The sequence below is a fragment of the Vipera ursinii genome (assembly GCF_947247035.1).
Source record: "Vipera ursinii genome assembly, chromosome: W".
NCBI lineage: Eukaryota > Metazoa > Chordata > Lepidosauria > Squamata > Viperidae > Vipera > Vipera ursinii.
The window spans coordinates 4,453,936-4,469,376 of NC_139522.1; the positions used below are offsets into that span (position 1 = coordinate 4,453,936).

At 47.7% G+C, this 15,441-nt stretch overlaps 1 protein-coding gene across 1 annotated transcript in view; it reads right to left on the reverse strand.

Annotated features, from left to right (window-relative positions):
- MSL1 (MSL complex subunit 1) overlaps positions 1–15,441 on the reverse strand; it is a gene marked incomplete at its 5' end in the record, with an annotated part of 65,932 nt that overhangs the window by 20,109 nt on the left and 30,382 nt on the right. The window contains one exon of the mRNA XM_083375948.1: positions 7,411–7,787. Within this exon, the coding sequence (XP_083232074.1) occupies positions 7,411–7,787 (377 nt within the window). The remainder of the gene's footprint in view (positions 1–7,410; positions 7,788–15,441) is intronic.

Genomic DNA, 15,441 nt, shown 5'->3' on the forward strand with positions numbered 1-15,441 from the left:
GCTAGTTCAAATAAATGGGTCTTCAACCCGCGACGGAAGGATCGGAGGTCTGATGCCATCCGGAGCTCTACCGGCAGTTGGTTCCATAACACCGGAGCACCCACAGAGAAGGCCCTCCCCCTGGGGGCCACCAGTCGACATTCCTTGACAGGAGGCACCCTGAGGAGGCCCTCTCTGTGGGCGCGCACAGGGCGGAGGGGAGTTGACGCCGGCAGCAGGTGGTCCTCGAGGTATCGCGGACCCATGCCATGTAGGGACTTAAAGATCATAACCAAAACCTTGAACCTTACCCGGAAGACAACTGGCAACCAATGCAGTATTAAAATAATACTACACAAACATTAGCTGTTGTCATGTTTTAATTGAACATAAGATGGAAACATTCACAGTGCAGGGTGGAAAAAGTATGTGAACCCCTAGCCTAATGACTTCTCCAAGAGCTAATTGGAGCCAGGAGTGAGCCAAGCTTGACTCCAACCAGTGTGAGGATATTGGATGTGTTGCTGACAGCTGTCCTGCCCTTTAAAAACACACACCTGTTTTGGGTTTACTGGTCTCAAGAAGCACTGTCTGATGTGAACCATGCCTCGCAGAAAAGAGCTCTCAGAAGACCTACGATCAAGAATTGTTGACTTGCATGAAGCTGGAAAGGGTTACAAAAGTATCTCCAAAAGCCTTGATGTTCATGTGTCCACGGTAAGACAGACTGTCTACAAATGGAGAAAGTTTAGCACTGTTGCTACTCTCCCTAGGCATGGTCGTCCTGTAAAAATGACTGCAAGAGCACAGCGCATAATGCTTAATGAGGTAAAGAAGAATCCTAGAGTGTCAGCTAAAGACCTACAGAAATCTCTGGCACATGCTAACATTTTTGTTGACACATCTACAATAAGGAAAACATTAAACAAGAATGGAGTACATGGGAGGACACCATGGAGGAAGCCATTGCTGTCCAAAAAAAATATTGCAGCACGTTTGAAGTTTGCAAAAGAGCACCTGGATGTTCCACAGCACTACTGGCAAAATATACTGTGGACAGATGAAACCAAAATTGAGTTGTTTGGGAAAAACACACAACACTATGTGTGGAGAAAAAAAGGCACAGCACACCAACATCAAAACCTCATCCCCACTGTAAAACATGGCGGAGGGAGCATCATGGTTTGGGGCTGCTTTGCTGCCTCAGGGCCTGGACGGATTGTTGTCATTGATGGGAAAATGAATTCCAGAGTTTATCAGGACATTTTGCAGGAAAACGTACGACCATCTGTCCGCCAACTGAAGCTCCGCGGAGGATGGGTGATGCAACAGGACAATGACCCAAAGCATACAAGTAATTCAACAAAACAAAGGCTTCAACAGAACAGAATACGCCTTCTGGAGTGGCCCAGTCAGAGTCCTGACCTCAACCCGATTGAAATGCTGTGGCATGACCTTGAGAGCGATTCACACCAGACATCCCAAGAATATTGCTACACTGAAACAGTTTTGTGAAGAGGAGTGGTCCAAAATTACTCCAGATCGTTGTGCAGGTCTGATCTGCAACTACAGGAAACGTTTGGTTGAGGTTATTGCTGCCAAAGGAGGGTCAACCAGTTATTAAGTCCAAAGGTTCACATACTTTTTCCACCCTGCACTGTGAATGTTTCCAACTTATGTTCAATTAAAACATGACAACAGCTAATGTTTGTGTAGTATTATTTTAAGCAGACTGTATTTTTCTATTGTTGTGACTTATATGACGTTTAGAGCGCATTTTATGGTCAATTCATGCAAAACTCCATGTAATCCCAAAGGGTTCACATACTTTTTCTTGCAACTGTATTTCACTAGTATTAATTACTTTACACTTTTCTATCTTTTATTTTCCTTTTCACCATTCTGCATGCATAAGTAAATTATGTCCTCTTTAGGGAACAATTTTTCAGTATTTTTCATCTGAAGGCCTGAGTTTAACTTGCTGTCAAACTTACTTTGTAAAACTTCCCCACACCCACACAAATGCCCAAGGTGGGTTACATAATGCCTTCTGATTTTATTCTCAAGCATTCTTTGACAAAGACAGGGTTTGCTTTTAGTTTCTCAGTCAGATTTGGAGTTCAGCAAGGTTTTAATTTCAGCAATGTTCAAATATTACAATTCAAGCTGAGTGCTATAGAATCATAATTAGTCAGTATTAAGAAACCACTTTTATATAATTTTATAGATGGTTTTTATTATTTAACAACACCATATAATCAACCATTTACTATCTTCCAGAGTGAACAATCCAGAGCTGAGCTGCAAGGATCTTCCCTTTTATCAAATTGTACGATTTGATACAAATTAAAATTCTCTTATAGAATACAGGATGGGTTCCCATATCATACTAAGCAGTAATATAGTTCATCTGATTTTGACTTAGCAAATTATATAATCTAGTCATTGTGGCAAATAAGTCATGGTTTATAACAATGTGTTTTGGGAACCAGATAAGCCAATATCCGATCAAACTACTGTATGACTATGTGTTACTACAACCAATGTTTATTACATATATCTTAGTTTAAAGTAGATATTTCAGTTAAAATTATCTAAGTATTAACTTTAGCCAAGCTTTACAATTGAAATCCATAAAAGTCCATTTACCTACACATACCTACCGGTATATCACAATGTAATTGATCAGTGTCCTAAAATTACAAGCTAAAATGACAGTCTCAATAAAGGGTAATATTTGTAGCTCAGGGTTGAAATGAGTGGTCCTTGATGCTCTCTGAACTTGGTTGTTTTCTTGCAGCTTCATTACCCAAACCAGTTAACATTGTCAGTGCTAGTAAGAAGTGGGGTTTGCTCTCAGTTTATATTCTAGTGGCTTGCCCTGTAAAATGAGTCTCTTTCAAACTATAAATTGCTGCTTATTTTTCATAAAGCAACTGCCTATTTTACCATCATGTGCTGGCTGTTAAAACAACACTGCATTTTCTACCACACTTGTAAAGTTACCTGGAACATTTTTTGAAAGTTGCCAAGCTAACGTTTTGAAGAGAGATTAACACTCGAAAGTTTATATCAGGCGATTATTTATCTAAAATATTGGCAGAGGCCTCACAAACTAGGTCTTTATAGCAAATCATTACCAAATCTTCTGAGTTTAAATCAGCTCTAGCTTTACCTGAAGAATTGGCTAAGTATCACAGGATCATGCAAGAGACATTGGGCTCAGTGTTTTTAAAAAAGAGAAATTAATTCATGAATGCTTATTATCCTTGAGAATTACAAATGAAAATTTTCAGAGTATTTGAAGGAGATGACCAGGTAGCTATTTTCATTGTTCCTGACATCTGAACTGCCTAAAGCAGGGGTGTCAAACTGCCGGCCCGCAGGCCGGACACGTCATCCGGAAGCTGCGCCCACCCCATTGCCGGCAATGGCAAAACCGTCCTGATACAGTGCGTGACGTCACGTGATGTCGCGAGTTTGATATGTCTGGCCTAAAGTAACGAACTGGCTGCAGATGGAAATAAGCTGCTGGACTTAATGAACCTTTAAACAAATATAGCAAGGCAATTATTAAGACACAAGCCCTTATTACATTAGCAAAAACAATCAAAGAAAAAGCTAACTTAGAAGAGGAAAAGGTGTCCATAATCTGGTGTGAGAGAAAAAAAATTATTTCCCAACCTTCAGAAGGAAATTATTTCACAGCTTCTCCAATAAATATATATTTTTGCCATTTTGTAAGACACTGTAAAAAGAATAGCAAAATAGCTCATTTTTTTTCAGGTTCAAACAGGTGAAATATGGGATGACATCAAACAAAAGTCCTAGTTACTTGTGGCTATCCTCTTATCTGACTGACACTGAGTAATGCCCCTCCTCTGAAATAAGGACATGTATATTAAGATGCTCATCTGTAAATACAGCTAGTTCTCAACTTACAACCATTCATTTAGTGACCGTTTCAACTTACAACAGCACTGAAGTGACTTACAAACATTTTTCACACGATTGTTGCAGCATCCCTGTGATCATAAGATCAAAATTCAGACACTTGGCAACTAGCGTGTACTTATGACGGTTGCAGTGTCCTGGGGTCATGTGATCACCTTTTGCAACCTTCTGACAAGTCAATGGGGAAGCCAGATTCACTTAACTGCACTGATTCATTTAACAAGTGTGGCAAGAAAGGTCATAAAATGGGGCAAAAGCAGTGGTGGGATTCAAATATGTGAACAACCGGTTCTCTGTGTGGATGCCGCTTCTGGAAGTCCGTTCTGGGCCTGGGCAACAAAAAATTAGCTACCGGTTCTGCCGAACTGGCTGAATCCCACCACTGGGCAAAACTCACTTAACAAGTGTGTTGCTTAGCAACATAAATTTTGGGTTCAATTGTGGTCATAAGTTGAGGACTACCTGTACTTCTTTCCATGTCCCAAATTTAGTTCTCATGTATAAAAAAGTTTGCTGAAAGTATGCTTGCAATGGTTTAAAGTCTCAGACATTATGCTAGAAGATCCTTTTAATTGCCTATAAAGATAAAACAACTTAACTATCATGGCTTCTATTTAGAAAACCTGAAAACTGTAGTTCAATAAAAAAACGAAGTGATTTCAAATGATTCAATATTTTGAGAAGACTGGAATCTACAAGATCAATGAACACCTTTTTTTTTATTCTTCATCTTTCCAAAATTTCAGCTCATGATCTTGTCAGTTACAATGCTTTCCTTGCTATGTAAAGCCAAGGCTCAATTCAATAAATTATGTAAATTTTACTTTTTATCATATATATTACAAAAGAAATTTGGAATATTAAATTTGGAATGTTATCTAGATGAAAACTTTTTAATAATGCAGAGTACAGAGTACAGTATTCCTAGCAGCTAGGAATGCTGATTCCTACAAAAGTCTAGGCCACAGTGCAGATAAATTCTAGATAGCTCAAAATCCATTATTCATAGTCTCTCATTGTCTAATTACTTACACAAACATACTATCATTCAAAGGTTATCAGACTGTCTTCTATTACCAGCACCATTTATACACACAGCTAAAGAAACATACCTTCATGTTTTATGGAACATTTTAGCAATTTTTCACCTATGTAATCAGAATTAAAAATAAGAACATGTACACATTAATTTACATAATTTAATTTGATCTTGTCTGCATAGCACAGTAGGTCTGAATGTCTGCAAATATTGGCTTACTGTGAATCAGACTGCATAACCACAAACACTGCTCAGTCTGCTCCCAGGAACAGCTATACAAGCTGTCAAATCTCTTTCCATGTCTAAATTATGATGACACCATACCTAGGATCTATAGTTTGTGTTCTTATTAATCTAGTACTATAAATCATGCTTTGTTCATGTTTCTGACCATTGACTTGTAAGAGGCAAGACAAGGATCCTGGTTTAAAGAACAATCTGATTAAAGACTTTCATTTATCCATTCTCGCTTATAGAAGGGGTCAATTGGCAGCAATAGAATAGTGTGTGGCAGCACATTAGCTCAGAATTCTAGAATACTTGGCTCATTGTGATGTGTGAACCCTTCCATACTATGTTCCAATGTAAGGTACAACTGGAACTTTGCCACAATGCTACACTATAGGTATCATTTTGACTTAAACTTTACACCATATCTTAGCATTTTGTTACACCGTAACTTTGGCAATTGTCTTTATCCTTTTTTAAAATAGTCTGATTGGACGATCTTAATCAGGGTTCTGTTTGCTAATCCATCTCTTCTAATCCACAGCAGGGCGAACTTTTATGAGGGCAATTTCGAAATAAACCTCTGTTTGGTTATCAATGACAGACACTCGCAGATACAGAACTTTTATTATACACATTAGAAAACTACAACATTACATTACTTTTGTACATAACTGCCATTCAAATTGAGGCACTTGTCATAACATCTTACAAAGTTTGAAATTCCTTAGTAGTAGTCACTTGGCGCCAAATCTGGGCTATGGGGGGTGATCAAAAACATCCCAATGGAATGGCTTCAAAAGTTCTTGGGTGCGTCTAGCAGTGTGCAGGCGAGCATTATCGTGAACCAACACCATACTGGAAGTGGTGCCATAGAAAATCCTGCTAAATGTGAAGATGTGAAAGGAGTACTGCTAGTGAAGTTCATGGAGCATGGTTTGACCATCAGTTCAGATATCTACTGTGAAACGTTACGAAAACTCAGACAAGCCATCCATAACAAGCATCGGGGCATGCTGAGTTCCGGTTGGTGTTGGTTCATGATAATGCTCGCCCGCACACCTCTAGATGCACCCAAGAACTTTTGAAGCAGTTCTGTTGGGATGTTTTTGATCATTACCCCCACCCATAGCCCAGATTTGGCGCCAAGTGACTACTAGTAAGGAATTTCAAACCTTGTAAGACGTTATGACAAGTGCCTCAATTTGAATGGCGATTATGTACAAAAGTAATGTAATGTTGTAGTTTTCTAATGTGTATAATAAAAGTTCTGTATCTGCGAGTGTCTGTCATTGATAACTAAACAGAGGTTTATTTCTGAATTGCCCTCATATACCCAATCTGTAACATGAAGCCCATTTTAATCACACTTGTTTTTTTGCCTCGTCCTTCATTTCTACTTTTTCTTCTGCTCCACTTTCCACCTTTTTCTTCATTTAAAAGTAGAATAGCTACTGATTGAATGTATACCTCAGTTCAGAATGCTACTCTAGTTTGGATATTTGATTCAGGTAGGTAGATATTGAAACTTAACTGTATCTTGTCCCACAGGGTGACAATGCTACAGCAGCACCCTCACAAACCTAGAACAAACAATTGCCATAAAAACTTTAGTCACTGAAAAATATGTCAGAGCAACTTTGTGATATTGTACAGCCAAAATAGCTTATAACCTAGGAGTTGCCTAGGCAGGGAATGAAGGAAGATAGAGACCTAACCTATTACCTTGGAAAGCTCCAGCAATACCAGACTTCTCAATCACACAATCAAGCCCACCTCTCTTGGGTAACTTTAGCTAATTTACAACTGACAATTAGCTGATATACTTCCTTTCATGTGTACAACCAACCCCTCCCCCCATCATGAAATATCATGAAAGGGAGCAGATGGAAACAGAAAGGGATGTTTATTGTATATACTGTGAGAACATCGAGACATAAATGTCACTGGTATTCATAAATATCGCCACAGGTCACTAAACGGGGTGGTTGATCTTCATATTCTGCTCGCATGCAGTCTACAGCAGGGAGGGTTTCAAAGGCTTCAATAATCCAGACCCAGCATCAGCATCACTCAGAAATGGAATGTTGCTCTCTAGCTGTCTTCAAGTGTTCAAAAGACTCTTAAGGAGACCCCCAATTAATAGGTTCCATGCCCCCTCCAACCCAACATCAGGCCAATCACCACAAAGACACAAGCAAGCCTCTTACTTGCTACATTCTCCTCCTTCTTGGGAGAAGGCTCTCGCAACAGGGAAGGGGGTGGCTGGTGCCAGCAACACAAGTACATTTCAGTGGTGGAAAGATACGGCAAATCTTCTATTTCACTGCAGCAGCCTTTGTCCTTTGAATGGCACACAGGTCCTTTCAATGCAGTTGAAGACTTCAATTGTGTGTCCACCAATAATCGAGTTTTCTCTGGAGTCTCCTGACTTCGCAGTTCACGTCTGCTTAGTGACTCAGTTAAAGAACTACTGGGTTCTTCCTTTAATGCAGACACCTTGGGCATTTTACAATTGACTTTTGGGAATTCAGCTACCAGCTTCTTCACTGGCGTTTTCCTCTCGGCACTTCCAAACACAGATTTTCTGCAAAAGGACAGGGAAAGGAGCTAATAGCAGCAAATAGAAAAAGGCTGTAAAGGACCTATCAGCTATTATGATCAACCTAATGAAAAATTAGAAATCAAAATCCAACAATTTCTCAGATCTCAAATTTAAAGGGAATTCACATATGGGTTTAAGAAGAGTTTTGAAGAAGTCACAAGATTTAGTTCAGCACAACTATAAGGACCTCAGAACTCGGAATCATGACAATTCAACAAAAGTACTATCTTATAGTTCCTGACCAGCTAGAGATACTTTATCACGTATCAATAAAAACCATACTTGAATGAAGCATTTATCTCAAAACCAGCATCAACACACTGAATCATCAGCAGCATAAGTCATGAGCTCTATCTGAAATCTCACCTCATTATCACACCATCTGTAAATGTGGGGGAGATGTAATAGCATTAATGTTCCTTTACAGTGAAGTTGTAGGGTTTACTGAAAGTGTGCATAAAGTACCGTATATACTTGAGTATAAGCCGAATTTTTCAGCCCACTTTTTGGGCTGAAAAATTCCACTTCGGCTTATACTCCAGTCAACAAAAAAAACTTACCGAGGACTTGTGCGCGGCCGAGGCTTTGGTGCTTCCGGGATCGCCCGCACCTCTCCCAAGCCACCGCCGTCCGAGACCTGCCGAAGTTTGGGGAGGTTTGGGGAGGTGCGCGCGCACCTCCCCAAACTCCGCGCCTTGCCTGCCTGCTTCTTTCCGCAGCGGAAAGAAGCAGGCAGGCAGGGCGCGGAGGAACGGAGACTTGCCGACGTTTGGGGAGGTTTGGGCGTCTCCCCAAACCTCGGCAGGTCTCCGTTCCTCCGCGCAGACCTGCCGACGTTTGGGGAGGTTTGGGCGCCTCCCCAAACCTCCCCAAACCTCGGCAGGTCTCCGTTCCTCCTGCCGACCTTTGGGGAGGTTTGGGCGCCTCCCCAAACCTCCCCAAACCTCGGCAGGTCTCCGTTCCTCCTGCCGACCTTTGGGGAGGTTTGGGCGCCTCCCCAAACCTCCCCAAACCTCGGCAGGTCTCCGTTCCTCCTGCCGACCTTTGGGGAGGTTTGGGCGCCTCCCCAAACCTCGGCAGGTCTCCGTTCCTCCGCGCAGACCTGCCGACGTTTGGGAAGGTTTGGGCGCCTCCCCAAACCTCCCCAGGTCTCCGTTCCTGTTTGGGGAGGTTTGGGCGCCTCCCCAAACCTCCCCAAACCTCGGCAGGTCTCCGTTCCTGTTTGGGGAGGTTTGGGCGCCTCCCCAAACCTCCCCAAACCTCGGCAGGTCTCCGTTCCTCCGCGCAGACCTGCCGACCTTTGGGGAGGTTTGGGCGCCTCCCCAAACGTCCCCAAACCTCGGCAGGTCTCCGTTCCTGTTTGGGGAGGTTTGGGCGCCTCCCCAAACCTCCCCAAACCTCGGCAGGTCTCCGTTCCTCCGCGCAGACCTGCCGACCTTTGGGGAGGTTTGGGCGCCTCCCCAAACGTCCCCAAACCTCGGCAGGTCTCCGTTCCTGTTTGGGGAGCTTTGGGCGCCTCCCCAAACCTCCCCAAACCTCGGCAGGTCTCCGTTCCTCCGCGCAGACCTGCCGACCTTTGGGGAGGTTTGGGCGCCTCCCCAAACCTCCCCAAACCTCGGCAGGTCTCCGTTCCTGTTTGGGGAGGTTTGGGCGCCTCCCCAAACCTCCCCAAACCTCGGCAGGTCTCCGTTCCTCCGCGCAGACCTGCCGACCTTTGGGGAGGTTTGGGCGCCTCCCCAAACGTCCCCAAACCTCGGCAGGTCTCCGTTCCTGTTTGGGGAGGTTTGGGCGCCTCCCCAAACGTCCCCAAACCTCGGCAGGTCTCCGTTCCTCCGCGCAGACCTGCCGACCTTTGGGGAGGTTTGGGCGCCTCCCCAAACCTCCCCAAACCTCGGCAGGTCTCCGTTCCTGTTTGGGGAGGTTTGGGCGCCTCCCCAAACCTCGGCAGGTCTCCGTTCCTCCGCGCAGACCTGCCGACCTTTGGGGAGGTTTGGGCGCCTCCCCAAACGTCCCCAAACCTCGGCAGGTCTCCGTTCCTGTTTGGGGAGGTTTGGGCGCCTCCCCAAACGTCCCCAAACCTCGGCAGGTCTCCGTTCCTCCGCGCAGACCTGCCGACCTTTGGGGAGGTTTGGGCGCCTCCCCAAACGTCCCCAAACCTCGGCAGGTCTCCGTTCCTGTTTGGGGAGGTTTGGGCGCCTCCCCAAACGTCCCCAAACCTCGGCAGGTCTCCGTTCCTCCGCGCAGACCTGCCGACCTTTGGGGAGGTTTGGGCGCCTCCCCAAACGTCCCCAAACCTCGGCAGGTCTCCGTTCCTGTTTGGGGAGGTTTGGGCGCCTCCCCAAACCTCCCCAAACCTCGGCAGGTCTCCGTTCCTCCGTGCAGACCTGCCGACCTTTGGGGAGGTTTGGGCGCCTCCCCAAACGTCCCCAAACCTCGGCAGGTCTCCGTTCCTGTTTGGGGAGGTTTGGGCGCCTCCCCAAACCTCCCCAAACCTCGGCAGGTCTCCGTTCCTCCGCGCAGACCTGCCGACGTTTGGGGAGGTTTGGGCGCCTCCCCAAACCTCCCCAAACCTCGGCAGGTCTCCGTTCCTGTTTGGGGAGGTTTGGGCGCCTCCCCAAACCTCCCCAAACCTCGGCAGGTCTCCGTTGTTCCTGCCGACCTTTGGGGAGGTTTGGGCGCCTCCCCAAACCTCCCCAAACCTCGGCAGGTCTGCGCGGAGGAACGGAGACCTGCCGAGGTTTGGGGAGGTTTGGGGAGGTTTGGGGAGGCGCCCAAACCTCCCCAAACAGGAACGGAGACCTGCCGAGGTTTGGGGACGTTTGGGGAGGCGCCCAAACCTCCCCAAAGGTCGGCAGGTCTGCGCGGAGGAACGGAGACCTGCCGAGGTTTGGGGACGTTTGGGGAGGCGCCCAAACCTCCCCAAACAGGAACGGAGACCTGCCGAGGTTTGGGGACGTTTGGGGAGGCGCCCAAACCTCCCCAAAGGTCGGCAGGTCTGCGCGGAGGAACGAAGACCTGCCGAGGTTTGGGGACGTTTGGGGAGGCGCCCAAACCTCCCCAAACAGGAACGGAGACCTGCCGAGGTTTGGGGACGTTTGGGGAGGCGCCCAAACCTCCCCAAAGGTCGGCAGGTCTGCGCGGAGGAACGGAGACCTGCCGAGGTTTGGGGAGGTTTGGGGAGGCGCCCAAACCTCCCCAAACAGGAACGGAGACCTGCCGAGGTTTGGGGAGGTTTGGGGAGGCGCCCAAACCTCCCCAAACAGGAACGGAGACCTGCCGAGGTTTGGGGACGTTTGGGGAGGCGCCCAAACCTCCCCAAAGGTCGGCAGGTCTGCGCGGAGGAACGGAGACCTGCCGAGGTTTGGGGACGTTTGGGGAGGCGCCCAAACCTCCCCAAACAGGAACGGAGACCTGCCGAGGTTTGGGGACGTTTGGGGAGGCGCCCAAACCTCCCCAAAGGTCGGCAGGTCTGCGCGGAGGAACGGAGACCTGCCGAGGTTTGGGGACGTTTGGGGAGGCGCCCAAACCTCCCCAAACAGGAACGGAGACCTGCCGAGGTTTGGGGACGTTTGGGGAGGCGCCCAAACCTCCCCAAAGGTCGGCAGGTCTGCGCGGAGGAACGGAGACCTGCCGAGGTTTGGGGACGTTTGGGGAGGCGCCCAAACCTCCCCAAACAGGAACGGAGACCTGCCGAGGTTTGGGGACGTTTGGGGAGGCGCCCAAACCTCCCCAAAGGTCGGCAGGTCTGCGCGGAGGAACGGAGACCTGCCGAGGCTTGGGGAGGTTTGGGGAGGCGCCCAAACCTCCCCAAACAGGAACGGAGACCTGCCGAGGTTTGGGGAGGTTTGGGGAGGCGCCCAAACCTCCCCAAACAGGAACGGAGACCTGCCGAGGTTTGGGGACGTTTGGGGAGGCGCCCAAACCTCCCCAAAGGTCGGCAGGTCTGCGCGGAGGAACGGAGACCTGCCGAGGTTTGGGGAGGTTTGGGGAGGCGCCCAAACCTCCCCAAACAGGAACGGAGACCTGCCGAGGTTTGGGGACGTTTGGGGAGGCGCCCAAACCTCCCCAAAGGTCGGCAGGTCTGCGCGGAGGAACGGAGACCTGCCGAGGTTTGGGGACGTTTGGGGAGGCGCCCAAACCTCCCCAAACAGGAACGGAGACCTGCCGAGGTTTGGGGACGTTTGGGGAGGCGCCCAAACCTCCCCAAAGGTCGGCAGGTCTGCGCGGAGGAACGGAGACCTGCCGAGGTTTGGGGACGTTTGGGGAGGCGCCCAAACCTCCCCAAACAGGAACGGAGACCTGCCGAGGTTTGGGGACGTTTGGGGAGGCGCCCAAACCTCCCCAAAGGTCGGCAGGTCTGCGCGGAGGAACGGAGACCTGCCGAGGCTTGGGGAGGTTTGGGGAGGCGCCCAAACCTCCCCAAACAGGAACGGAGACCTGCCGAGGTTTGGGGAGGTTTGGGGAGGCGCCCAAACCTCCCCAAAGGTCGGCAGGTCTGCGCGGAGGAACGGAGACCTGCCGAGGTTTGGGGACGTTTGGGGAGGCGCCCAAACCTCCCCAAAGGTCGGCAGGTCTGCGCGGAGGAACGGAGACCTGCCGAGGTTTGGGGAGGTTTGGGGAGGCTCCCAAACCTCCCCAAAGGTCGGCAGGAGGAACGGAGACCTGCCGAGGTTTGGGGAGGTTTGGGGAGGCGCCCAAACCTCCCCAAAGGTCGGCAGGAGGAACGGAGACCTGCCGACGAGCCGCGGCTACACAGGGTATTCCTGTGTATTCAGGCTTGCAAAATGGCGGATCGAGCCTCTGCTGGCGGCAGAGGCTTGCAGAACGGCGGATCGGCTTATACTCGAGTCAATAACTTTTTCCAGTTTTTGGGGGTGAAATTGGGGGTCTCGGCTTATACTCGAGTCGGCTTATACTCAAGTATATACGGTATTTTCAATGCTAAAAAGAGTAGAAATCAACATTTTTAATCATCAATCTTATCTCCAAAATTCTTCTGTGGAAGATTTTTTACCATCAAAGCATGTTAAATACTAAAAAAACAAAAGGCAACTGATTATAGATGCAATGGTAATAAGGATGGACTGTAAGTCTAGAAAGGTATATAGAAATATAGTAAATGGTATTGATATAAACTTATTATAGCTGTTTCCTTTTCTTTTTCCTATCTCTTGTCTTTAATTTCTTTGGGCTACTACTTCATATTTCCTTTTTGCACTGTGCATAAAGTTGCTAACCCTAAAAGAAAATAGTAAGATGACTATATAAGACACACTGTGCCCTTTTTTTCCCCTTGGCAAAAGGGAGGGAAAAAGGCGTATCAAACATTAACATATAAACCACAATGCTCACGGAGATGTTCACTGAAAGTACAGTTTCCTTCAAGTAATTCTACTTAGAAGATAAATATAATTGAGAGTGCCCCATTTGACTCATGATTTGGCTCTGAAGTGAGATTCATGTCCTCCGTTGACTAGCAGAGGAAAGCAGAAATGGCTGCAACTCTTTAAAAAATATTAACAGTATACAATTAAAGTTATAGGCAAAGTAAAACTATTCCAGCATACAGGTGAAACTCGAAAAATTAGAATATCGTGAAAAAGTTCATTTATTTCAGTAATGCAACTTAAAAGGGGAAACTAATATACGAGATAGACTCATTACATGCAAAGCAAGGTAGTTCAAGCCGTGATTTGTCATAATTGTGATGATTATGGCGTACAGCTCATGAAAACCCCAAATCCACAATCTCAGAAAATTAGAATATTGTGAAAAGGTGCAATATTCTAGGCTCAAAGTGTCCCACTCTAATCAGCTAATTAAGCCATAACACCTGCAAAGGGTTCCTGAGCCTTTAAATGGTCTCTCAGTCTGGTTCAGTAGGAATCACAATCATGGGGAAGACTGCTGACCTGACAGTTGTGCAGAAAACCATCACTGACACCCTCCATAAGGAGGGAAAGCCTCAAAAGGTAATTGCAAAAGAAGTTGGATGTTCCCCAAGTGCTGTATCAAAGCACATTAATAGAAAGTAATCTGGAAGGGAAAAGTGTGGAAGAAAAAGGTGCACAAGCAGCAGGGATGACCGCAGCCTGGAGAGGATTGTCAGGAAAAGGCCATTCAAAAGTGTTGGGGACTTTCACAAGGAGTGGACTGAGGCTGGAGTCAGTGCATCAAGAGCCACCACACACAGACGGATCCTGGACATGGGCTTCAAATGTCGTATTCCTCTTGTCAAGCCGCTCCTGAACAACAAACAACATCAGAAGCGTCTTACCTGGGCTAAAGAAAAAGAGACCTGGTCTGTTGCTCAGTGGTCCAAAGTCCTCTTTTCTGATGAGAGCAACTTTTGCATCTCATTTGGAAACCAAGGACCCAGAGTCTGGAGGAAGAATGGAGAGGCACACACTGCAAGATGCTTGAAGTCCAGTGTGAAGTTTCCACAGTCTGTGTTGATTTGGGGAGCCATGTCATCTGCTGGTGTTGGTCCACTGTGCTTCATTAAGTCCAGGGTCAACGCAGCCGTCTACCAGGAGATTTTGGAGCACTTCATGCTTCCTTCCGCAGACGAGCTTTATGGGGATGCTGACTTCATTTTCCAGCAGGACTTGGCACCTGCCCACACTGCCAAAAGCACCAAAACCTGGTTCAATGACTGTGGGATTACTGTGCTTGATTGGCCAGCAAACTCGCCTGACCTGAACCCCATAGAGCAGACATGTCAAACACAAGGCCCGGGGGCCGGATCCGGCCCACAAAGTGGTTTCATGTGGCCCGCAAAGCCATTCTGGAAACAGTGAGGGAATGGCCCCCGCTGCCTTGGCCCTGGCCCAGGCCGGGCAGGAGCCAATGTACAATTTCGTGGTGGCCATCTATGCTGTAACACATTCAGTCTTAGCTCCACAAGGCCATCTGGAAACAGCGAGGGACCAGCCCCTGCTGCATCGGCCCTGCTCCCTGGGCGCGTGCTGGGGAGGTATCACTCTTTGTGAGGAATGAAGAAATGCACCATCACCTGGAAGTGGCCAGCACATGGCCCTGCCTACTTTGGGCAGGCTAGGAGCTGGGCAGCATTGCACTTTTCTTCACATTCATGCCACCCGGCTCAGCCTCTCGGCACTGTGAGGAGAACGCCCCGCTGCCTGCCCAAACCAGGCGGGCTGGGGGCTGGGCAGCATTGCACAGGTAACATTGACTCTCATGCTGCTCATGGCATCCGCTCCCCCAGAGCCTACCAAGCCGGATATGTGAAGTAGGCAAGGGCCATGTGCTGGCCACTTCCAGGCGATGGTACATTTCTTCATTCCTCACAAAGGATGACACTTCCCCAGCTGCATTTCTTGCCTGTTTTTCTCCCTCCCTCATCTCAAATATTTTCCCACCACTCTTAGGAAGGAAGGAAGGAAGGAAGGAAGGAAGGAAGGAAGGAAGGAAGGAAGGAAGGAAGGAAGGAAGGAAGGAAGGAAGGAGAGGGAGGGTCTGAGGGAAGTCCTGCCTTAGACCTTCCCTGCTGCCCTTTCACCATTCCCCTTGCCCCCTCCTCCTGGCCTATCCTGGGGGGTTTCCCCTCCTATTTCTAAGGAACCTTTGGATACAAAGCCAGGTCTCCTCACATGGAGAGGGAGTGGGTCTCCCT